This window comes from Podarcis bocagei, assembly GCF_964188305.1.
Source record: "Podarcis bocagei genome assembly, chromosome: 2".
NCBI classification, from domain to species: domain Eukaryota; kingdom Metazoa; phylum Chordata; class Lepidosauria; order Squamata; family Lacertidae; genus Podarcis; species Podarcis bocagei.
Window position 1 is genome coordinate 116,618,090 of NC_138126.1, and position 26,405 is coordinate 116,644,494.

The window sequence follows — 26,405 nt, forward strand, 5'->3', positions numbered from 1 at the left end:
CAAATCTCTGGTTCTGGCTCTCAAGTCAGTCTCCAGCCCCCTTGCCTCCGGCACACACTTATCACAGCCGCCAGTCCCTGACATCAAGTGAGTGGGCTGCCTTAAGGGAAAACCAGGGTGGGAACGGTTGCTAAGGCCATTGATGGTTTCATCTGTGTAAATGTCTTACGTTGGTTTCTACCTAAGTGTTTCCTTAAATGGGAAAATCTTGATTTTTTATTTTATTTTACATTCTATATTTACTTGTTTACTTTATGACAGAGTTGTCATTTCGTTGTTTCCTGGACCTGTTTATATGATTTTGTCACTGTTTTATACTTTTCTTTTTCCCTCTGCTTATTTTTATTATTTTGTTCCCTGCTCTGGAGACGCGGGTGGCGCTGTGGTCTAAACCACAGAGCCTAGGGCTTGCAAATCAGAAGGTCGGCGGTTCGAATCCCCACGACGGGGTGAGCTCCCGTTGTTCGGTCCCTGCTCCTGCCCACCTAGCAGTTTGAAAGCACGTCAAAATGCAAGTAGATAAATAGGTACCATTCCAGCAGGAAGGTAAACAGCATTTCCGTGCGCTGCTCTGGTTTCACCAGAGTCATGCTGGCCACATGACGCGGAAGCTGTCTGCGGACAAACGCCGGCTACCTCGGCCTATAAAGCAAGATGAACGCGCAACCCCAGAGTCGTCTGTGACTGGACCTAACGGTCAGGGGTACCTTTACCTTTACCTTCCCTGCTCTGAGACTGAAAATATTCAGTGAAGAGCAAGCTAGAAATAATTTTAATAATAATACATATTAATAATAATAATAATAATAATAATAATAATAATAATAATAATAATACAAACAAACAAATAATTTCCTTGCACACCAATTTTATCCTGCAATTCACACCTCCCATCAGAATTGGAGATAGATTCCTTCACCTTATTCCACATTCTGCAAACAAGACACAGAAGGGAAGCTGTGGGAAGAAAAAATCTTTTCCCAAAGCTCCGGAAATTCATGGGGCCTTTGTTAACAATCTTGCGTGGCACCTTAAGACTAAGCAATTCAAGCTTCAATCCTGTGTACAACCTTATAAGGCAGCAATCCCTATAGAATTCAGTGGGGCTTACTTCTTTGTAATGTATGATGATTGTAGCATCAGCCCACACTATAAATTGTGACAGCAGGGACCCCTCATAGTGATGGAGAAGTGGTTAGTTTTGCCATGGAAATTCAAATATTTACTTGCCTACTCTCGCTCACTATTGTACAACCCCCCCCCCCCCCGTGATTGCCACTAGATGGCAATGTGTCTCAAGGAATAGAGAAACAGAATAAAATTCAGAAAAGATAGTTGGAGCACACCAGAGCATGCTCTGGGTTTGGTTCTACAGTAAACTGTGTTCTTTGAAATTATTAGTGTCCAGTGATTTTTTTCTGGGGGGATGCAGGGGTACGCATACCCCTAAACATTTTGTGAATCTAAGTTTAGCCTCAATGAGGGGCAGTATTTCAATATGAGTAGGAAAATGAGAGTACCCCTAAACATATTTTTTTAGAAAAAAAGGACTGTTAATGTTCCACATATGTTTGTGTTCCAGTTGCCCAGGCACATGGGGGGCTTCTCTCTGAGGCGCTTGCTATGTGTATTAGTCAAACAAAACTTTATTGTGGAGTCAACCTGCTATGACAATTTAGAGCAGTAAATGTGACTGTCAACCCAAACTGCCACTGTACATTTCCAAGGGAAAATAAAAACAAATAAAACTTAACATTTACATAATCTGATGACGTTTTTAAAAAAACTACATGATATGCATCTGCACCATAAAGAATAAAAAATGTGATGCCCAAATCACAGCAAATTATCTCCAAATTATCCTGTGTGTACAGAAATTCCCAGCAGGTTAAATCTGCAAAACGTGCAAAAGAAGCTACTTTTCAAGTCACAGAGACAGACTTCCACTTAAAAGCAGTTGGATCTAATAGCAGAAAACCACTGAGGAATATTTTAAAGAACTAGATCCAAAAACCATTTGTTATACATATTTTATACCAAAGATTCTGCTTAATGAGCAGAGGATGTCTTCAGTAGGAATTACCAAAAGTGTCAATTTTGGCTTCTTTCTCTTTTTCATTTTTCCAGTCTTCAGAGTTCCACATCACTTTCCCTTAAAAAAAAAAAAGTCCTTATGAAAATTCATAGGCAGGTTAGTGTGGATTTACCCTAATATATGCATGTAGTATGCATTTTCCCTAATACACACGTCTGAGAAGCCATTTCCCCCTATATAATGCATTTTGTTATTTGTTAGTTTGACTAATATATGCATTTCTAGGCACACTTCACCCCAGTATTTGCATTTTTGTACACATTGCAGTACGTGGCTGGAGAGTTGCACTGGAAAATTGGAAGGTGTTCAAATTTCAAAAGATAGTGGATTTCATACGGTTTCAGAAAGTATGGATTAGGCATAGGAGCCAACTCCTAGGGACCGAGGTCCCTTCAGCTCTCTCAATAAAATATTTGAGAGAGCCGCTGCTGCCGCCCCCCAAGTTGATGGGCACCGCCATTCAAATGGTGTGCATGCACTACATCATGTGATTGATTATGCAGGGCAGGGCTTACCTGCCCCCCACCCCCATATTTTACCTGGCTGACAGAGTCAAAAAAGAGCAGTTCAACCTCCCTTCCCAGGGAAAACTCTGTTAGCTCTCAAGAAGAGGAAGAGTTGGAAGGCAGCCAGAACATTGCTAGGCAATCAGCAGATAAGCAGAGGTCTGAGTCTGTGTCAAGTGAAAGTGGGGAGGGGGGAGGTCAGCCTCTCAGTCCCTGTTGTAGGTGTCTGGATAAGATCAGATGGCAACGGAAGGGCAAGAGGGGAAAGGGAGGAGTTTGGCATCCTTTCTGCTGTGGGAGGGGCGAAAATTCAGACTGACCAACTATTGTAAATTCGAGCAGGCGAGAAGTCGTGCTCTGGATGTGTCTTGTAAATAAACATACATAAAACTGCTGGAGAGTCTTTACTTCTTATCGGGCTTGCTTGCCTGCCAGAAATCATTACAGCAGCTATCCCTGGTTTCAGGCTCAGATCTTTCCCATCACCTGCTCCCTGATTCTTTGAACTGAAAATGCCAGGAAATTGGACCTAGGACCATTATTATGGACCATTGCACATTTTGCTAGTACAGTGGTACCTCGGGTTACATACGCTTCAGGTTACATACGCTTCAGGTTACAGACTCCGCTAATCCAGAAATATTACCTCAGGTTAAGAACTTTGCTTCAGGATGAGAACAGAAATCACGCTCCGGCAGCGCAGCAGCAGCAGGAGGCCCCATTAGCTAAAGTGGTGCTTCAGGTTAAGAACAGTTTCAGGTTAAGTACAGACCTCCGGAACGAATTAAGTACTTAACCTGAGGTACCACTGTATGGGAAGGCATTTCTTCCCAGGCTTTCTTTAAAAGAACCGTTTGCATGGGCTGTTGCATATAATATGCAAGATGCATATCTTACCTGTTTGTTCATTGGGGAGCATAGGGTTAACCAGCTTGCAAATATCAAGGCACAAAACTTGGCATTGTGGTAGTGAGAAAAGTCACAGCCCCATCTAGGGTAGTCATTTCTTCCTGTGGCCTCCTGCGCGGTGCTCATGATTGACACGGGACATTTATATCAGCAGGTGAACATCCAGAATCTCATTCAGTTCAAGATCGTGCTCAACACAATAAAAAGAAAGGCAAACAAAAAGCTGCAACTCAAGTAAGAATCTTCTGAGAACCTGGTGAGTTGAGGGGCTGTTCAGTCCAGGGAAAGCAGATTGCATTTTTATTTGCTTTATTTTGCAGATGTGACCCCTGAAAAAGCTTTTTCTTTATTTCAGCAGGCTTATGACATGTATGATGATTGATTTATCTTTTGGTCTTTTCCTTCATTTTTTAAAAAAATGGTTATCCCTGCTGTGTTAACTCTTTTTTAGTTGTAAGCTACTTTGGGCTGCTTTATACACACCGGAAAATTGGGATATTAATGTGTTTTAAAGCTCAGATGGTAGAGCATGAGACTCTTAATGGGTTTGAGCCCCACATTGAGCAAAATATTCCTGCATTGTAAGGTCTTGATGGTCCCTTCCAACTCTGCGATGCTAAGATTAAAAATAAGTGCTCCACTTCATAGGAATCTCTGGGTGAATCTACACACGCACTATAAATAAGTCAGGAATTAGAGCTCCAGAACAGATCCCTTTCGCAACGGAGGTACCGCTGTACATAGTTCCATCCTTATTTCAGGCATCATGATATATCGGTATATCGTGATGTTTAAAGGTAAAGGTAAAGGGACCCCTGACCATTAGGTCCAGTCGTGACCGACTCTGGGGTTGTGGCGCTCATCTCACTTTATTGGCCGAGGGAGCCGACATACAGCTTCTGGGTCATGTGGCCAGCATGACTAAGCCGCTTCTGGCAAACCAGAGCAGCGCACGGAAACGCCGTTTACCTTCCCGCTGGAGTGTTACCTATTTATCTACTTGCACTTTGACGTGCTGTCGAACTGCTAGGTTGGCAGGAACAGGGACCGAGCAATGAAAGCTCACCCCGTTGCGGGGATTCGAACCGCAAACCTTCTGATCGGCAAGTCCTAGGCTCTGTGGTTTAACCCACAGCACCACCCGCATCCCTTATCATGATGTTTAGCTGTTGATATATTGTGATGTGGAAAACCAGATATTGCCCAGCCTATGGGATGGCTATTGTAGTTTTTAAATGTAGGTCTGTTCTTAGGAAAGTGGGGGAGAGGGTCACAATTTTATTTTAATGCAGCCTGCTCCAATGCATATTTATTCAGAAACAGATCCCCCTGAGTTTGAGATTTATTCCCACCTGTCTCCAAAGAATTGTACTCTTAATTCACATGTTCTAATCATCAGGATTTCGATGGATAGGATTCGGGTTCAGGGCTTGTGTGTGCAGTCGTGCGAATGCACACACGCCCGCCCTTCTCACCATTTTGCTGTGCCGCCACCATAAACCCAGAGATTTGTCCACTAAAAGCAGCCTCTCCACCTAAAACACTTGACTGGTAGCATCCTGGACAGTCTCCAGTGGTGACTGCCCACTTCCCATCAGAAAGAAAGCTGGCAGGAAAAAGAAAAGGTGACTCAGCCTGATTTCTCATTAGAAGCAATAAATGAGAAACTTTGGAAGAGAATAGGACTCCTTATCCCATAATGCCCTTCTCTTTCCACAGGAGCTCCACCTTAGGCGGACGCTGCACATGTCTCTTTAGTATGTAGGTCTGTTTACATTTGTTTGGTGATTACTCAGAAGGTTCTCTGTGCTTTTGGTTCATTAGCAGTTTCCCAGAATGCTGACTTCATCCTTTGTGTTCCCAGAACCATAATGACTCTGGGTCCTCCTAGCAGCTGCTGATCGATTGTATTTCACCTTTTCCTTGGGCAGGCTAATGTGGCAGCTTTCTGCAGTAAGACTATAGCTCGACCCTCAAATAAGGAGTGGAAGATTTGATCTAAAGAGTTAAGCACCTAAGAATGGAATAACAGGCAATGCAAATGCTAAAACCAGTGCCATAAATAAAGAAACATTTGCGTTTCAATGCTGCCCCTTTTCGACAGTAAAGGTAAAGGGACCCCTGACCATTTGGTCCAGTCGTAGCCGACTCTGGGGTTGCGGCCCTCATCTCGCTTTATTGGCCGAGGGAGCCGGCGTACAGCTTCCGGGTCATGTGGCCAGCATGACTAAGCTGCTTCTGGCGAACCAGAGCAGTGCACGGAAACGCCATTTACCTTCCCGCCAGAGTGGTACCTATTTATCTACTTGCACTTTGATGTGCTTTCGAACTGCTAGGTTGGCAGGAGCAGGGACTGAGCAACAGGCGCTCACCCCGTCGCGGGGTGATCGGCAAGTCCTAGGCTCTGTGGTTTAACCCACAGCGACAGTAGTTAATAGCAATGGGAAATAAAATAAACTCTATGTTTTTTATTTAAAAAAACCCACAGGGTATGGTTTGAAGACCCATGAGGCTGGGGCTGGTCAGTGTCTGGATGTGATACTGCCTAGGAAACACATGCATGATGCCTTTCAGACTTTCTCAACCTGTGGGTCCCCAGATGTTGAACTACAACTCCCATCACCCCTAGCTAGCAAGGCCAGAGCTCAGGGATGATGGGAGTTGTAGTCCAACAACATCTGGGGACCCACAGGTTGAGAACCACTGCAAGGTTTAGGTTCTCTAGTGGGGAAAAAGGCAGGAGATAAACGTAAGCATTTTATTTTATTTTTACGAAACCACAGCATATACAATAAAAAGAGAGGGCCAGTTAAATTGCAGTGATAAAGGGGTACAATGTGAGTTACAAGCAAATTTGGTGTCATTTCTACAGGAGAAAGGTTTTTACCTGTGTTCCTAACCTGTACAGAAGTCAATAAAGCAAAGTTTTGTCTTTGAAATGATGGCTTAAAAAAAGAAAAGTCAAATTGATTTAATAGAGTTTGGAGAAATGGAGGCATTCACAAGACTTCACCACTAGATAGTGCTCTGTGCACAGTTCTTGAGTTTGGAAGCTAGGTTTGGGTGCACAACAAGGTTAAGGAAACTGTGGCCCTCCAGATGTTGCCAAACTACGGCTCCCACCATCTCTGGTCATTGGCCATGCTCGCTGAGGCTGATGGGATTTGTAGTCCAGCAGTGCCTGAAGAACCATAGACCAAATCCCTGAAACAGAAGGAGAGGTGATCTTCCAGGCTGGAGAGGATGAAGAATTACAGTTGATTGCCAGGACAAAATGAGATTGATTGGTGATTCTGCTTTCTGAGAGGGCAGGAATGCTTAGAGCAGGGTTTTTAAAGAACCTGTCGCCTGGTCCTCCATAAATCAAGGAAGCATTTCAGCCTCCCATGTGTACTTAGGCATACATCGCTCAACTTTTCTTCTCGGCCTTGGAACTGGGAGGTAGGGGGCAGGGGAAAATGCAGAAGACAACGGGTTTATTACAGTAATGTAATATCTACCTCTTCGTTTTGGTGGACTTGTTTGGGTTAAGCCTTGATTCTAAACCAGTTTCTTCAATCTCTTTGGTCACATCTGCCGTGTAATTTGAACGCCCCCTGAAAGCAGAGAGTGCAACTTTAGCTGTTGTTCATTGGGATCTTAGGGATGTCTAGACTTTGACCTGAGACCTCAGGATGGGCGGACAGACGTCAGGAGTGGTGGCAGCTTACTACCTCGCAGAATTGGTTTACCCTCGGATTTCGGTGATGTCTGAACCTTGGGTCGTGCTCTCTTGAGAGCCAGTGTGGTGTAGTGGTTAAGAGTGGTGGACTCGTAATCTGGTGAACCGGGTTCGCGTCTCCGCTCCTCCACAGGCAGCTGCTGGGTGACCTTGGGCTAGTCACACTTCTTGAAGTCTCTCAGCCCCACTCACCTCACAGAGTGTTTGTTGTGGGGAAGGAAGGGAAAGGAGAACGTTAGCCGCTTTGAGACTCCTTCAGGTATAAAGCGGGTATCAAATCCAAGCTCTTCTTCATCTTCTTCTTCTTGCTCTATTTTTATGAAAGTGTAGATTGTACATTCACATACTGAGGAGAAAGGGGGTAGACCTCTTCACCTCCCATCATTTCTCATAATGCTAGAATCCAGGATCATCCCACGATAGGCAGGGGCAGTGGCGTAGCGTGGGTTGTCAGCACCCGGGGCAAGGCAAGTAATTTGCGCCCCCTAACCCGTGGATTTGCGCCCCCTAACCCGTGGATTTGCACCCCCTAACCCTAACCCCCAGATGTTGCGCCCGGTGCGGCCGGCCCCCCCTGAACCCCCCCACGCTACACCAGTGGGCAGGGGAGCCAAGAGAACTGACAAAAGGAAGTGCTTTTGCACACGACAGATGACTAACTTATGGAACACAGCTACGAGATGTGGCGATGGTCACTGACGTAGCATGAAGTGTTGCCAAAAACATGGACAATTCTCTCAATGGCTACTAATCATGCTGGCCATGAGTGTCATCTGGGACTGGGAGCTTTTCTTTTGGGAATTATAGGGACAGAACTACCTAAACTGTATAGAAACTTATTCATTTATGTGGCTACAGTGGCAAGAATGTTACTTGCCCCCAAATGGAAAGAAGCAGAAGTCCCAGCAAAGGAAGAATGGGTACAAAAACTTATGGAATATGCAGAAATGGCAAAACTTACTGGAAGAATAAGAAATCAAGATAACAAACTTTTTATAAAAGAATGGAAATGGTTTATTGAATATTTGCAGATAAATTGTAAACAGATAAGAACATTGGCAGGATTATTGTGATAACCTGCAGTTTTATAACACTATATATTTAAAGTAGATGAATAAATGAGCAAATTAAGTCAATTTGGATATGCAGAAGGTATTACAAATAAATTTAATGAACTGCAGAAAGAGGGGGGAAGGAAGTCAGGTTTTGAAATGTTAAAATGATTGTAAAACCAGTGAAATGTGTAAACATGGAAAGTATAAATAAAAATATTTTCATTTTTTTATAAAAATGAGTGGCATCTGAGTACCAGTTACTAAGGGAGTAACAGGAAAAAGTGTTGCTTTCCTGCCCTGCTGAGTAACATCCCAGAAACATCTGGTGAGCCACTATGGGAATTAAACTCTAGTTCCCATATGCGGAGTATGCGGAAGACAGCCCTGGGTCGTTTGACCCTTTAATTGGTTCTCTTTACCCCTGCTATAAAAAACTACGGAAGACACATTAAAAAAACGTTTAAAAGAGCATATAACTTTTACTTGGTATACTTGCAGTTGCAAATTAAATATACAATGCAGGTGGGTGTTTCCTAAATTGCTAAGACACCTTACACATAGCTACAGACTAACTAACTCTGGGGCAGACAACAGCATAACAGTTTATACCTGCCGCTCTAACTGTTAAGACTGTTCAACTGCCATAACTGTACCAACTGCCATAACTGTCACAGGGTGTATGTCCTACAACTCTTGCAATTAACACTTTACATATGCATTTTGGATGCTTGTTGTTGTTTAGTCATTTAGTCGTGTCCGACTCTTCATGACCCCATGGACCAGAGCACGCCAGGCACCTCTGTCCTCCACTGCCTCCCGCAGTTTGGTCAAACTCATGCTGGTAGCTTCGAAGACACTATCCAACCATCCCATCCTCTGTCGTCCCCTTCTCCTTGTGCCCTCCATCTTTCTCAACATCAGGGTTTTTTCCAGGGAGTCTTCTCTTCTCATGAGGTGGCCAAAGTATTGGAGCCTCAGCTTCACAATCTGTCCTTCCAGTGAGCACTCAGGGCTGATTTCCTTCAGAATGGATAGGTTTGATCTTCTTGCAGTCCATGGGACTCTCAAGAGTCTCCTCCAGCACCATAATTCAATGGATGCTAACATCCCATAAAAGATGCTGGATTAGATGAAGGTTCTTCTTGCATTTCTTATGGGTGGGTGAAAAGACGCTTCCAGGTGGCATCGATTAGGAGGTACAAAGTGTCCCTTTTTACCTCTGAATCCCAGTTCAAAACATGCACATGCTGCAGATGAGTGCATCTGTTCAGTAGGATGATGTGGAGTAGCTTTAGTGAGGGCACATCAACTCGCTAACTGGAGATGTGTTGAGAAACAACGGCATGGCAAAGTCAGCTCGCATTAGCTTCACCCTGCCATGAATGTGCAAAAAACTTCAGACCGCTCAGCTCCTGGTATAATTGTTTCGACAGCGAGAAATCCATACACCCAGAGTAACCCCCCGCCCCAAGCCAATATTTTAGTGCCATTGCAGTGGCTTTCAAACTGTGTTCCCAGGGATAATGGGGTTCCTTGCCGGTTTAGATCGGCAGTGACAGGCAAGCTTCCCTGAAGCAGCTTTTCCACTGCGACCGATCTTCCTTTTGCAATGTGCAACATCAGGGGAGTGTCTGTCACTTTCTAGGCTGGAGAGCAGGGAGGGACCCAGGGTGAACTAAGAAGTTGCCTTTGAATGCATCCCAAGATTCTTTGCAAAATGCAGGGATTCTCAGCATGGAAAAGATGTTTCCTGAGAGTAAGGAATCCGATGCCTACTTTGTTGTGAGATGGGTTCATTAAACATGACGTGATCTGCTAGGTACCAAAAAGACTCACAGCATAGTCCAATGATGCATACAGTGGTACCTCGGGTTACAGACGCTTCCGGTTACAGACGCTTCAGGTCACAGACTCCACTAACCCAGAAATAGTACCTCGGGTTAAGAACTTTGCTTCAGGGTGAGAACACAAATCGTGCGGCGGTGGCATGGCAGCAGCAGGAGGCCCCTTTAGCTAAAGTGGAGCTTCAGGTTAAGAACAGTTTCAGGTTAAGAACGGATCTCTGGAACAAATTAAGTACGTAACCCGAGGTACCACTGTATTTGTTTAAATATAGGCTAATTTAAATGGAGGTACGAAACTTTAGGACAGCTTCTGAAAAGTTAACTTGCTGCCAAAGATTTGTTTTGCTGCCCAGGCTGAAGTTTTTTGGGTGGGTTTTCATACCCGTACTGTGGTTTTCAGCACATCCAGCGGTGCCCTGTGCCCACAATGGTGCTCCTTAACTTCTGGGGTGGCAAGAATAAAGACAGCAAGCAGGGTTTAAAACAATGTAAAGAATGGCAGAGAACCCTGGCGAAATACATCTGGCAGGGGAAAAGACCAAGGATTAAAATGAAAATATTGACTGACAAAAGGGAAAGAGGAGGTTTTGCCCTCCCAGACCTGAGCTTATACTATGAAGCAGCGTGCCTACTCTGGTTAAAAGACTGGATAAAATTGGAGAACAGAGACTTATTGGACCTGGAAGGTTTCAATAATTGGTACGGGTGGCATGCATATCTCTGGTATGAGAAAGTGAAAGTCCACAGGGCCTTTTTAAACCATATTTTTAGGGGACCAATATATCAGGTCTGGGAGAGAAATAAGAACCTTCTCGAAAGAAAGACACCCTGGTGGATTTCACCAGTAGAGGTCTTAACAATAAAAAAAACCAATATGGAGGGGAAGAACGCCACTTATGAAGATTTGGTAAGAAAAACAGAACAAGGGCCCAAACTTAAACCTTATGAAGAAATAAAAGATCTATTCACTGGTTGGTTACAATACCATCAGGTGAATGATCTGTTAAAAGAAGATAAAAGGAAAATGGGTTTTGATGACAAAAAGTCAGAATTTAACATAGAGATAGTAGAAGGTAAGAGTAAAACATTGTCTAAAATATATGACATACTATTGGAATGGCACACAAAAGATGAGGAAGTCAAAGAGGCAATGATTAAATGGGCAATTGACTTTGGCTATAACATTGAGTTTGAAAAGTGGTTGGAATTGTGGAATAGAAATATCAAGTTCACGGCCTGTACGACTCTGAGAGAAAATGTCTGGAAGATGCTGTACAGATGGTATCTTACGCCGGCGAAATTGGCCAAAATGTATAGATTAAAGAACAAGACATGCTGGAAATGTGGTGAAGTGGAGGGAGACCTCTACCATATGTGGTGGCTATGCAACAAGGCGAAGGCTTTCTGGGAAGCAATATACAATGAGCTCAAAAAAATACTAAAATATACCTTTCCCAAAAGACCTGAGGCCTTCTTGCTGGGAATCATGGGCAAAGAAATAAAAAATGAAGATAAAAAAATATTTCTCTATGCCACCACAGCTGCAAGAATTATGCTGGCACAAAATTGTAAAATAGAAACTATGCCTACTATAAGTGACTGGCAGGTCAAAATGATAAACTACGCCGAACTTGATAGATTAACAGGCAGAATACGAGACCAAGACGATCAGAAATTCCAGAAAAATTGGAGTAAATTTTGGAAATATATTGGAATGGATTTATAAGATGAACTGGCGGGGCTAGAGTAACTCTATCAGCGAATAACTATAAGTTTAAAAATTAAATACGCAATCATGGAATTTATTTGATACTTACCAAAAGGGTGAAGGGAAGTCAAAGGCTCGGTTGAGCCTAAAATATTATGATTTTCTTTTTTATGATTTTTATGTTTACTTTTTGTTTGTATAGTATGGGGAATGGGAATAATAATCTATGTAAATGTGTTTATTTTTGTATTTGTTTGTTCTTTACAAATTCTGAATAAAAATTTAATTTATTTTTTTTTTTAAAAAAGACAGCAAGCAGGAAAACATTGTTACTTTTCTTTTAATGGCTGCCAGACTACTTGTTGCTTCACCAGAAGTAATTAAAGGGAGCTTTTCTGGGGGTCTGCTATAGTCCAATTTCTGGAGTTTTTCTGGAAAAATTGGCCCCAGAGGTGCAGATAAAAAAGGACATATTCAATTCCACTTGGCAAGCTTTTATTAAACACACAGCAAAACAAGGTGCTATCCATGCAATCTCAGGGTGTTTCCATCCTGCTGCTATTTTGGGGTGGGATTCAATCACATACCAAGAAATTCAGGTTGCACAATTACAATTGATGGGAAAGACTTGCACAGAGGTTTTGTGATAAGAGATGGGGAAATGTGCTAGAAAGTAACACTTGCCTTGCTGCATCTAACATCCCTGCAAACAAAATGGAATGGATGTGCATTAAATAGCCATGTCAGCTAATCTCTGTGCAAAGAAATCGTGATGAACAGGTCACCTGGAAGTTTCCCCCAGAAAGATGCTCTCGTATGGAGTGGTGGGGTCCTTTGTTGGCTATTTTGCTTTGTAAAAAACAAAGAGCTGTGGGGCTTGGTCTAAAAAAACTGGGACTTGCCTTCCCCTCTCCCCACCTCTGCCAGGCCACCCACTAATAACATCCCTGCTAATTCGCTCAGCCAGCTCTTGCCAGTTTCTTCTGGGGCATCTGGAGTAACTGGAAATGGGACCCTTGGCCAGCAACCACCAAACTTCCTGAAATGACAACTCATTCACCTCAGGTTCAACCCACATAAAGACAGCCGGCAGATCCTTGCCTAGCACCATAAAACAAAGCCAATGAGATTTATGTATCAGCAACAAGGCAGGAATACAAACACATCCCTTGAAATGGGAGGGAAGCTACTATGGGTGGATATCTGCTGGCACAGCCTCACAGCTGTGCGCTCTTAAAGAGACATTGCGCTGTCAGCCAGTTACTGCCAGATCAATAGTTACAGCTCTGCCTTGGTTCTGAGCCTCCCTGAGCTTTTGCTTAGAGGAAGGCATCCTTTGCAAAGAGAACGCTATTCTAGAGCTATTAAGAGCGGTTGCAGATGATCTTTCGCCTGTCTGTGCAATTACTTAGCAGTTATGATACTTGTTTGCTGTAGGGGGATCCCAGATGCGAGGGATTGCTTCTGCGGCAAGCTTGTCGTATTCTCCCAGCACTCAAATCAAGAACGTATTGGTGGGGAGAGCTGTGTGATTTTGCTTCTCTACCTAGCTAATGTGTCTGTCTGCAGTTGGGAATGCTGCATGGATTGTGGCTGCTTAAAGGATGGTCCCCTATTGGATGGTTTTCATCGTGACATCACTGGCAGAGTGCTGTATTTTGAACTTGGAGACCAGGTTTCGATGTCCAGGTTGCTATTTTCAGCCTCAGTCTTCCCTTCTATAAAATGGGTGCAATAGCAATGACCTTGTAAGCATTTTCATAGGAGAGCATGGGAAAACATACACATATACACCCTCTTTGTAGGCTAAATACAGCCTCAAGGCTCAGTTCCCAAAGCCATGCCAGTCCTGCTTGCATCTGCTTGTTTCCTGAGGTCATATGTAGGCACCCAAAGCTTTCCAGGGCATGATAAATGAGCCCTCGGGTGTAACATTCCCTCTGCCACAAGGTTGCCTGCTCAGCATTTGGCGCCTAGAATTCCCTAAAGCTGAGCTCAGAGGACGAGTCTTCAAAATCCCAAGAGACGGTGCTTAACCTACAAGATGTGCTATTATTTTTATGTAATATCATGACATTGCATTTTCCTGTCTCGGCTGAGACCCAGGGTTCTCTGAGCAAGAGGTGGGCCTTGCTAGGGAAATATGGGGCACCTTCCTGGGAGGTAGATTGTTCCAGTGGCGTAGCGTGGGGGGTGCAGGGGGGGGCCGGCCGCACTGGGCGCAACATCTGGGGGTTAGGGTTAGGGGGCGCAAATCCACGGGTTAGGGGGCGCAAATTACTTGCCTTGCCCCGGGTGCTGACAACCCACGCTACGCCACTGGATTGTTCTTCCTTAATGAGACTTGGAATGTCAGTCAAGTACTGCCAATTGCCTGCTGTCAAACATTCTACCAAGCCAATATCTCTGTTGCGTAAGCAGTAACCTTTTTATTCTGTCATCATGATATTATCTAGCAGCAAAGGCAGGCTTAGAAGTGCCTGGCCCACGTCAGACCTGCAGGAAGCAATATGTGTACAGTACACACTTCAATTGCGTATCTCTTATATGAAATTACTTCTGTACTTTAAAAGGTAAAGGGACCACTCAGCGGCGTAGCGTGAGTTGTCAGCACCCGGGGCAATGCAAGTAATTTGCGCCCCCTAACCCGGGGCAAGGCAAGTAATTTGCGCCCCCCCAACCCCTAACCTGCGAGTTGCCGCTGGCGCTGCCGCGCAAACAACACTGCTTGCCCGGAGGAGGATGGAGGCAGAAGCAGCCGCCGCCTGTGGCTGGGCCGAGGGGATGGCGGCGGCAGCAGGGTGAAGAGGCTGCCCGTGCCCGGCCAGGCGTCGGTGGCGGCGTCGGCGCTGCTGCAGCGGCTGCTCCTCCTGCGAGCAGTGAGCGGAGCGCAGCCACAGCGACGGCGGGGGGCGCGCGCGCAAGGGCGCAAGGCTGGCGGTGGCGGCGGGGAGCCCGGCGGAGGAAGGAACTTGTCCCTTCCCTCTGGACTCGCGCCCCCCCAGATGTTGCGCCCGGTGCGGTCGGCACCCCTGGGACCACTGACCATTAGGTCCAGTCGTGGCCAACTCTGGGGTTGTGGCGCTCATCTCGCTTTATTGGCCGAGGGAGCTGGCGTACACCTTCCGGGGCATGTGGCCAGCATGATTAAACTGCTTCTAGCGAACCAGAGCAGCACACGGAAACGCCATTTACCTTCCCGCCGGAGCGGTACCTATTTATCTACTTGCACTTTGACGTGCTTTCGAACTACTAGGTTGGCAGGAGCAGGGACCGAGCAACAGGAGCTCACCCCATCACGGGGATTTGAACCGCCGACCTTCTGATCGGCAAGTCCTAGGCTCTGTGGTTTAACCCACAGCGCCACACACTTCAGTTAGGAGTGGGCATTTCTCCTCCGACCTGCTACGACTCTCGGCATCCCACATCATGTGTAGCTGCAGGAGCAAACAAAACCAGTTGCCTAGGACAATGTCATAGATGCAGGGCATGGTGGGACTAGCCAGGTTTTTTGTCTTGGGTGAAGCCTCCAGAGGGGCGCCATTGAGGCTCCCAGCCTGTGTTTGTATGTGTACACATATGTGCATAGTGGGGTTGCCAAACTGGATTTTGACCCGGATGAATTAAAGCCTAGTTTTGCCCCTGCCCAGGAATACCTTCTGCTACATTCCTACCTGCTTAACAGTGGGCGGAAACTCAGGAAGGCAGAATTTGGAAATATACCTGGTCTTCAAAGCATCAAGATGAGAGGGATATAACAGAGGTAAAAAATAACTGTGGTTGCCTCTAGACCGTCAGTATTTTGCGATAGGAATTCAAACACATGCTAAAAATTTAGGTTTCTGTAATTAAAGTATATTAAGGGCACTTAGTCACTACAAATCCAACCCCCCTCCCCTTTTCTTTTCTAAAAAAGAAAAGCAGAGAAATTCACAGAAAAGTGTGGGATGAATGAATTACTAACAGGAAGATGTATAACCAGTGCTTTTTTCCCCTGGGGGTACTCAAGGGTACGCAGTTTCGACATGCCCCCCCCCCCAATGTGAAAAGTGTGGCACTTACTATAACAACTTCATGGTGAATACCAACACATTTTTTTCCATGAAGGAAAAAAAAGCACTGTGTATAACCACCACACAAGCAAATCAGGATGAATGTGCATTATTGTATAACATCCCTGCAAACAAATCAGAATGACTCCTCAATAAGGACTAGACATAGTCTAACCTCGGTTTTGACCATTGTGCAATAGGCGTAGAATAGGAATAGACATAGGCATTGAATTGTAGAGTTGGAAGGGACCACGTGGGTCGTCTAGTCCAACCCCCTGCAATGCAGGTATCTTTCCCCCAGTGTTGGGCTCTAACCAGTGCCAGATTTACGTATAAGCTAAACAAGCTATAGCTTAGGGCTCACACTGCTCACACTGCGACTTTCAGCCTCTAACTCATGGGTAGGCAAACTAAGGCCCAGGGGCCGGATCCGGCCCAATCACCTTCTCAATCCGGCCCTCGGACGGTCTGGGAATCAGTATGTTTTTACATGAGTAGAATGTGTGCTTTTATTTAAAATGCATCTCTGGGTTATTTGTGGGGCACAGGAATTCGTTCTTCTTTTTTCAAAATATAGTCCGGCCCCCCACAAGGTCTGAGGGACAGTGGACCGGCCCCCTGCTGAAAAAGTTTGCTGACCCTTGCTAACCCCTGGAAGGCGCTCCTTCTGATCACGCCCCCTTGATCGCTCAAGCCCCCTGCTTCTAACACCTCCCAGCTCGTCCCTTCTGCAGAATGCTCTTCAGTGTCCCACCACCAGGATCTGGGATCTAAGTCATCATCATCTGTGCCTTCCTTGGGGGGGCTTTAGTGTGGGCAGCCCCCATCCCTCTTCCTCATCCAGCCGGTCCCTGACCGGTTGGTTAGGCTGAAAGTTTGTGAGTGACACTCTCTCACAATTCCAAATATGCCTCTGCCCTGGGTCTGGTTGGCAACCACAGCTCTAAAACAAAGCTTATAATGGTGTGAGATGTTAACTTGGAAAAGGTTTTGTTAAGTTGTGGGTGAACATACTGTATCAGACAACACAGCGATTCTTCCAAAGCAGCTCTTTATTTGTAAGCTGGAACAGAACTGAACTGAGGAGCTCAGTCAGCCTGCTTATATAGAGCTCCACTAGAATGCAACAGTAACCATTTTCTGTAACTAGCCAATCACTGAACGTCACTTTCGATCCTTCATTTGCATAACTATCTACAGTATCCCCCTGCTGGCCCAGGGTGAAAACTTCAGTACATAACAGGTTTCTTTTCTTTTCTTTATAATTTTATTGTTTCATACTTCCTTCCTTCCTTCCTTCCTTCCTTCCTTCCTTCCTTCCTTCCTTCCTTCCTTCATTTTTAAAAATTTATTTATTTGGTTTTTCAAATTATAGTTTTACAATCACATATCCAACATACAACATAAACAAGATTCCATAGAATCTCCTGGACTTCTCCCCTTTGTGGGTCCTATTATTAATCGTTTCCTCCTGCATCTTTTATAATAATCCAAGTCTTTTACAAATCCATTTTATCCAAAATTCACCATCAAACTACAAGTGTTATTCCAATCCTACTAAAAAAATTAACTGTTTACAATGGTTTTTAAGATAAATTATAATAAAAAAAATCCCCATTCTTTATTAACATTTTGGTCTTCCTGATTTCTCATTCTTCCGGTCATTTTTGCCATTTCGGCATAGTCCATCTACTTCATCTGCCATTGTTCTCTGGTCGGGACTTTTTCTCCTTTCCAACTCTGGGCCAGTAACATCCGGGCAGCCGTGGTCACATACATAAATAGTCTTTTCTCGGAGAAGGTTTCTAGTTGTATTGGCAATTAAAAGGCATGGCGATAATCTAAGCAGCAGTACACAGAGGGAGTCATGTGTTAAATCTTATGCGGTCCCATTGCCAGAGAAAGTCTGCCTTTAAATGCGCGTCCACAATGGGTGGCATTGCACATGTTTTTTTTAACTGCGAAAAAAGGGAGATATAAATCAGCTTCTGGTCCCAGGCCAATTATTTGTAAAGGAAATTATGTAAAACCAAAAGAACTAGCATAGGGAAGTTCCTCAGAACTGAAGCATTTGGTTTTACACAAACTAGATATGGTGCATCATATGTACCACCCATCCCAGTCCCCTAAATCAAGGGTGAAGTCCCATCAGCATGGCCAATGCTCAGGGATGATAGGAGTTATCAGTTTAGCCACACCTGCAATGTGAAGCTCTCTGCTAACTTTCTGGGCCTTACTTCTAAGCAAAGATGCTTGGGATACAGCTGAATAGAGTTAAGCGATGCTCTTTACAACTGATGGAGATAAACTGTTATGCTAGCATCACTACTGATCCAGCCTTAAGAGAGTTGCATAAATATTCCAAGCAAACAGCCCTTGTGGCTTTTGCTTTTTTAGCCAGAAACTCTCATTAGTCTCCCCCCTCCCCCAAAAAGGCATGTGTTTTAAACCTACTAAGTTGAATATATTTTTTGCAGATCATTTGTAGTTCACTTTTCTTGAGGAAACGAGGTTTTCAGATGTATAAAAGCTCCCTGAGGCTTTGCAGAATTCGCTTTCTTTAATCTATTATTTATGTCTGCATGCAGCATGTGTTCCTTTCCACTGATTTAACCCCCTTTAATTTTTATTTTTTTAAAAAAACCCCTCCTTCCCCAGCTAGTTGGCCTTGTTTGTGAGTGAGTGCGTCTGCAGTGGAAATGTGAATCTATGAGCTACATCGCTTGATGCCAAGGGGGGGGGGGGACTTAAGAGAGTCAAATGATATTCCCCTCCCCAAGGGAAGTTCAGCAAATCAGCTTCATTTGGAAGAGAAGATGTTGGTGGCTTATGATTTCGTAAAATTCTTGGCAAATGTGCAGGTATGGGAGCAAAGCATCAGGCGCACAGGCAGTGCTAATTCCAAGCTAGTGTTAGCGGAGGTTCCCCAGAAGGTCAAACTCAGACTCAGAGCAGACATCCTTCTCAGTTGTCTTTTTTAGGAAGCCAGCTGTTTTTACAGGTGCATCTGGACCTACAGGACCAGCCCTACCATAAGGCAGAGTGAGGCAACTGCCCCAGACAGCAAATTCCAGGGACTGTTACTCCTGAGCCCCCCCACCCACTCCACTCTACAAGATCACAGAGCTGTATGTGCCACACGCAGTCTATCTGGGGGGATGGGGGCTCTAGTGCAGTGGAAGACGGATGGGGGCTCTAGTGCCTCGCAAGACGGAAAACCCGCTAGACGAAAGAGTTTTCCGTTTTGGAGGTGCTTCGCAAAACGAATTTCCTATGGGCTTGCTTCGCAAGACGAAAATGTCTTGCGAGTTCCTGCGGGGTTTTTTTCCCTTTTCTCCCCCTTTTTTCCCAAGCCGCTAAGCCGCTTAACAGCTGATCCGCTAAGCCCGCTAAGCCGCTAATAACGCTAAGCCGCTAAGCCGCTAATGGGCTTGCTTCGCAAGACGAAAAAACCGCAAGACGAAGAGACTTGCGGAACGGATTCTTTTCGTCTTGCGAGGCACCACTGTATTCCTTTTCTGGTGTTGAAGTAAGATTCACCGGCCGGTCTTTTGTACATGGAATGAGGAGAAGGTGTCATTCTCCTTTGCCTCAGACAGCAAAATATCTTGAACCAGCCTGTGAACATGCCACAACCCTCCCATTTGTACCCCGCCCATCTGGCTGGGCTTCCCCACCCACTCTGGGCGGCTTCCAACAAAGATTAAAAATACATTAAAATGTCACACATTAAAATCTTCCCTGAACAGGGCTGCCTTCAGATGTCTTCTAAATGTCAGGTAGTTGTTTCTCTGTTTGACATCTGATGGGAGGGCATTCCACAGGGTGGGTGCCACTACTGAAAAGGCCCTCTGCCTGGTTCCCTGTAGCTTTGCTTCTCGCAGTGAGGGAACCACTAGAAGGCCCTCGGCACTGGACCTCTGTGTCCAGGCAGAATGATGGGGTGGAGAAGCTCCTTCAGGTATACTGGGCCGAGGCCATTTAGGGCTTTAAAGGTCAACACCAACATTTATATCTTCTTCTTCTTCCTCCTCCTCCCAATATTATTATTATTATTATTATTATTATTATTATTATTATTATTATTATCATCCTTCATCCGTAGAACTCATGGCACTTCACAGCATAAAATTACAATATAAAACACACAAAATGCATAATAAAAATAAGAACGAAAACAACCCCCCCAACACATTTCAAAGTGCATTGGATGTCATAAGCGCCCATGGACTAGAATCCACTTCATCAGATTATACATTAATAAATTTGTCAGTCCTTAATGTGCAACAAAGCTACCTCCACCCCAGGAAATCCTTTCTGTATGGAGTTTCCTCCTGAGAAAGTTCGAATGGCTAGATAGCTCAGTCGGTTAGAGCGTGGTGCTGATAATGCCAAGGTTGCAGGTTCGATCCCCATATGGGACAATTGCATATTCCTGCATTGCAGGGGATTGGACTAGATAATCCTCAGGGTCCCTTCCAACTTTACAATCCGATTGGTCTATGACAGTAAGTACATCCGAGAAAAGTGTGTGCTTTAAATGTGCTTGAGGGAGTTCAGAGAGAGCTACAACAACCATAGACCCAAGTACCATCATGAAGATGGTTGGTCCTACATACAGCTGCCCATATCGCATTGACTAGAGCAGGGGCAGCCAACATGACACTCTCCAGATATTGTTAAACTACAAGTCTCATCAGCCCCAGCCAGAATGCCCAATGGTCAGGGATGGTGCAAGTTGTAGTCCAGAACATCTGAATGCCACCATGTCACCTACCACAGGACTAGAGAGGGATGGAAAGGCGAGAACTCCATCTCTTGGACCAATGAAGATGCACACACAGAAACTGGGTCAAGAAGGAGCTTGCTATTCTCCCACACAACTGCCCACACCTCATTAGGGAAGCCTCCCTGAATATTTGAAACTCAAAAGCAAATACTTGGCGTGGTATTCTTTTTTTTCTCCCTTCCTACTTATAAGAAATATTCAGCAATTCCAAGGGGAATGTCCTGCTTAAAGCAAGAGAAGACTTTATTCTTCTATTAATTAAGATGACTTGAGAGAGTCACATGTAAGAATGCATGAAATCTGGCATGGTTAGTCATCCGAAAGCAATCAACTTTTTTAAAAATAAAAGTTTACTATTGGAAGAAGAATACAACCTGATCAGTATGGTATGATTTGAGGGGAAATAATCCCTAAAGAAGCATGAGTGGATTTAGTTATTTGAAGTTGTGTGTGTGTGTGTGTGTGTGTGTGTGTGTGTGTGTGTGTGTACAGCATCCCTAACATTCCTTGTATTTTAATACTGGTTGTATAGCAAAATTGCAGATTTCTGTGGAAGCTGTAGACCTGCCAGCTGAATAAATGTGCTGTTTCAGCTCAGGTGAAGAGTTATCCCCATACAGGGCAATCTAATACATGTCTACTCAGAAGAAACTCAATGGGACTTACCTCCAGGGATAGAAAGATGTAAGGATTGCAGCCTTACTAGCTTAAACTGAGTCAGACCATTGGCTTAGTGTTGTCCACTCCAGCCTTTGCTATCCTGCTGTTTTGGATTACAGCTCCCATCCTCTTCAGTCATTGGCCATGCCAGCTAGGACCAATGGGAGTTGGATTCCAAGATATCTGGAGGCGCCAGGTTAGTATACAGAATATACCGGCTGGTAGTGACTCTCCGGAGCTTCAGACAGGGGTCGTTCTCAGCCCTACTGGTGACTGAACCTGAAATGTTTTGCAAGCAAAGCATGCACTTTCCCACTGAGCTAACTTGCCCTTTTGCCAGCTGAGCAAATTTCTGTTTACGAATGTCCGATTTAGACTAACCTGTCAATGTCCCGTAAGCTTGAAAGTGAGCAGCCAGTTTGGGGTATCTTCTTTTTCTTCTTTTTCTTTTCTTTTTGGTATTGTCTGCCTGGAATGACAATAGAATCTAGTGAAGAAATTTTGCTTTAAAGTCCTGTTCCCACCCACCCACCTCCCCCTCTCGCAGTCCAGCCTTTGTAGCTAGAAGTTGTTAAATTCCAGTGGGTGAGCAGATGTACTGACAGCTCCTTTGAGCATTCTTCATTTAGCAGTGCAGATTGCTGGGCTACAGACTGCAGATCAGATGGGATCTGTGCTGTGGGTCCTACAGGCCGAAATCACCCTTCCGTCCACCATTTGCAAGTTCTGCTCCTCACACTAACTGTGGGTGGCGAAACGTGACCACAACGCAAAGCGTGCTGGGGCCCTTAGTCAGCAGTTATGATGGATTACATAAACCTGAATGAGTATAACAGTCAAGTAATACACAGTGCCTGGGGTTGAGAAGGGATGTTCCACCTATCAGTATGCTGGTTGCTTCTTCTTCTATTCCCCCCCCCCCAGCACACCTGCAGGAGTCCATATTGTGCCTCATTCTCTCAGCCCACCTCTCCTCCCCTATAAATCTTGCAGTAACCCAGTTTCCTAGCCTCAAAAGCTCCTGCCACCTGCCCCTTACCTGCACTGACTCAGCATATTGGCCAGATCACCTCATAAATTCACCTGGGCTGTCACAGATCTCACTGTGTTCTCTCTCAGTCTCTGTCTCTCCCTCACACAAACACACTTGCATTCTTTTTATCAGATAAAAGCATTTAGCTTTCGTTGGGCACTGCTGTTCAAATGGTGTGTGTGATACACGTCCTGTGATGGATTATGTGGTCCCCTCCCCGATATTTTATTCAAGTTGGCACCCCGTGGCTAAAATTCAAGCATCGACGCCAGCGATAACCAGCAATTCTCAATTGTATTTAAACAGGTAGGATTTCACCATACAGTTTCCTTTCCCTCAAGCCCAGCATATGGTCAAATCCCCTTTACCTGGAAGCCACCCATCCACTTAGCCCATTGTGTCATTACATGGTTTGCAGTGCTTCTGAAAACCATCCTTCCATTTAGGAAAAAGACCGGCCATTTTGAAGAATTTGGCTGACACTAGGCAATCCCTAGTAAAAGTAGTGAGGCTATACATCAGGGGTTGGGAATTTGTGGCCTTCCAGATGTTGGTGGATTACAACTCCCATCATCCCTTAACCATTGGCCATGTTGGCTGATGCAGATGTGAACTAGAATTCTACTACATCCCAGGGCTGGGTTTAGGTTTGATGAGGCCCTAAGCAACTGAAGGTAATGGGGCCCTTTATATGTCCAGTTGTCCTTTGTCAACAACAAATTGTCACTGTTTTTGTCTATAATATATGCTATATCACGGGTAGGCAACCTAAGGCCCAGGGGCCGGATCCGGCCCAATCACCTTCTAAATCTGGCCCGCAGACATTCCGGGAATCAGCGTGTCTTTACATGAGTAGAATGTGTCCTTTTATTTAAAATGCCTCTCTGGGTTATTTGTGGGGCATAGCAATTCATTCATTTTTTTATTTTTTTCAAAACATAGTCCGGCCCCCCACAAGGTCTGAGGGACAGTGGACCCTCCTGGAAAAGTTTTCAGACCCCTGTGCTATATGGTAATTTATGGACCTAATAGGTATCTAAAGCCATTTGCACATAACAAAATATGTATTTTATCAAAGTAATTGTATTATATTTTGGAAATGTACATCCAGTTTTTCCCCTTTAATTTTTTTGGGGGGCCCCAAGACAGTGGGGCCCTAAGCTATAGCTTGTTTAGCTTATACGTAAATCCGGCACTGCTACTCCATAGGAGCACAGGTTCCCCACCCCTGCTGCACACAAATGTGCATCTCACTGGCCTGGATCGGGTGTTATCCTATACGAGGGGTTTCTGGTGGCTGTTCTTGTGCCTGACAAGTGCTAGGCGTTTGCACGGAGAGTTCCACTCTCGCTCTGTCTTCTCTGACTCTCATTCCACCTTCCCAACTGCGCATACAGCTATTGCTGAAATTCGTTTTCATCCCACGCCAGGATTAAATCCCACACTTGCTCCATCTGTTGTGTGAGATGTGATTCTAATTTCTCACCCTTACATATGTACATCTCTGTGGCAGACTGCTCCTCCCTGCTCCCCATCCATGTATGAAACGATTTGGGATGGATTCAAATGACTTGATTCCCCTACCCCTTCTTTCAACATGGCAAACATCGCTGGCCTCAATGCTTGGGATGTCTGAACAGGTTCCGCCTATGACAGATGATACAAGCATTAAAACCATGCAATGTAAAATTCAGTGCATACGGGGGCAAATAACTGTACAAACCTTCATATAAGGTTGTGATCGTAAATATACTTGCCTGCGAATAAATTCCAGCAGAGCATTTATTAATGTTCTTACTTCCAAGTAAATGTGTGTAAGAATCAAGCTTCAAGGATTCTGTTTGGAAGGTGGTCAAAAACAGAGTCAACAATATAGAATATATTAAAGGACCAAAATGCATATATTTAATGAATGTTTTAATTAAACTGAATGTGAACCTTATTTTACTTACAATATAGGACGCCAAAACCTCTTAAATATCCACGTGGAAACGGGACAACATTTAAGTGCATTGTAAAATATATAGGGACGCGGGTGGCACTGTGGTCTAAACCACTGTCGATCGGAAGATTGGCGGTTCGAATCCCCACAACAGGGTGAGCTCCCATTGCTTGGTCCCAGCTCCTGCCAACCTAGCAGTTCGAAAGCACGTTAAAGTGCAAGTAGATAAATAGGTACCGCTCCAGCGGGAAGGTAAACGGCATTTCCGTGCGCTGCTCAGGTTTCGCCAGAAGCGGCTTAGTCATGCTGACCACGTGACCCGGAAAAACTGTCTGTGGACAAACGTCGGCTCCCTCGGTCAGTAAAGCGAGATGAGCACCACAACCCCAGAGTCGTTCGCAACTGGACTTAACTGTCGGGGTCCTTTATCTTTACCTTTTAAAGTATATAATCACAGTTGAGTTGATCCTATTGATTCCCATATTCATCAGTGTTGGGGGTGTGATGCATTTAGTGGGTAAGATGCCAGTCCACACAAATGGAGGATTTGTGTTGTTATGGGGGGGTGCATGTTCATGTATGCGTGTGCAGTGGAGGCTGGTCCATTGTGATGAATGGGGCACTGTCCCACCAACCTCAGTCTGCTCTCTTTGCTCCCAACCTGCCTCCTTACCTGGAACCAATCCAGGGGATGGTCTGCCTCTCAGCTTCCTGCTCCTTAGCCTTAAGCCACATTCACAGCATACATTTAAAGCCCTTTTACAGTTGTGGCTTCTGCCAAAGAATTCTGGGAGCTGTAGGTAAAGGTAAAGGGACCCCTGACCATTAGGTCCAATCGTGGCCGACTCTGGGGTTGCAGTGCTCATCTCTCTTTATTGGCCGAGGGAGCTGGCATACAGCTTCCGGTTCATGTGGCCAGCATGACGAAGCCGCTTCTGGCGAAACAGAGCAGCGCACAGAAACGCTGTTTACTTTCCTGCCGGAGTGGTACCTATTTATCTACTTGCACTTTGCCGTGCTTTTGAACTGCTAGGTTGGCAGGAGCTGGGACTGAGCAACGGGAGCTCACCCCATCGTGGGGATTCGAACCGCCGACCTTCTGATCAGAAAGTCCAAGGCTCTGTGGTTTAACCCACAGTGTCACCCGCGTCCCTTCTGGGAGCTGTAGTTTGCTACAAATGCTGAGAATTGTTAGGAGGCCTTCATTCCGCACAGGGAGCTACAATTCCCAGAGTTCCGTGGGAAGAGGGAACATTAAACCACTCAGGGAACTGTAGGTCTTTGAAGAAACTCTCAATCTAAATTGCAACAGAACAGGAGGAAAGAGAGAAACAAGAGTAATGGGAACAGCACATATAATACATAGAAATACGTATAAATATTGCAGTACCAAAGCTGCAGTCATAAGCATACTTAATAGGGGGTAAATCCCAATGAACTTAATGCAACTTACTTCTGAGTTAAGATTGCACTGATAGGCTTTGTTTTTCATGTGGTTGTGTACATACATATATGTGTACATGCATGTGCTGTGATATCCATATATGGATCCTATATGGATCCTTCAGTTTGATAGGAAAGATGGAGACATTGCAAAAGCCCACGCTATGAATCAAATTCACTAACCTAAAAGGATGAGAATTAATTTAACAGATAACTAGGAGTTAGGTCAACTCTCCTCCTCCCTTTTGCACAAGCTAATCTTCCTTAAAATAATGTCAATGTAAGATGACACTTCTTCATTTGTCTGTGGACACATTTTGGAAACTGGGCCTCACTAGAAAGCCACATTTGTAAATAATGGATTAGATTGGTGTGGTGCTTGTTTGGATGATGCACTGAATTATAGATAGCCAAATAAATTCCATAGCCTGCAAAAATGTGCTTTCCTTTGAATTGCCAGGCACATTGTGCTTTGCACTCAGTGGTTAATTTCCAAGAACAGGGGCTCAAGCATACCCCATGCGCCTGCACCCTTTTCTCAGATGTGTCTGTCTGTGGTAATTTTGAGTCAGTTCATATATGCATATTCACCACTTGGCGACTGTGCTATCCAGTGATGACTTAATGTGTGGCTGCACCATCTCAGAA

At 44.8% G+C, this 26,405-nt stretch overlaps 1 protein-coding gene across 6 annotated transcripts in view; it reads right to left on the reverse strand.

Moving 5' to 3' along the window:
* The window catches only part of LOC308580216 (uncharacterized protein), a 161,792-nt gene that overhangs the window by 88,636 nt on the left and 46,751 nt on the right, over positions 1–26,405 (reverse strand). Inside the window, exons 1-3 of one of the 6 annotated variants that reach the window (XR_014004715.1) lie at positions 8,779–10,056; positions 7,011–7,106; positions 2,084–2,152 (exon numbers count right to left, since the gene is read on the reverse strand). Coding sequence is in view for 1 of the 6 variants with exons in the window: in XM_081181594.1 (XP_081037720.1) it covers positions 2,084–2,152; positions 4,986–5,116; positions 7,011–7,106 (296 nt within the window). In the remaining 5 variants the exon portion in view is untranslated. Of the gene's footprint in view, positions 1–2,083; positions 2,153–4,985; positions 5,117–5,899; positions 6,715–7,010; positions 7,412–8,769; positions 10,057–26,405 lie in introns of those variants that run through there. The other 5 variants (XR_014004716.1, XM_081181594.1, XR_014004714.1 and 2 more) reach the window with 5 other exon arrangements.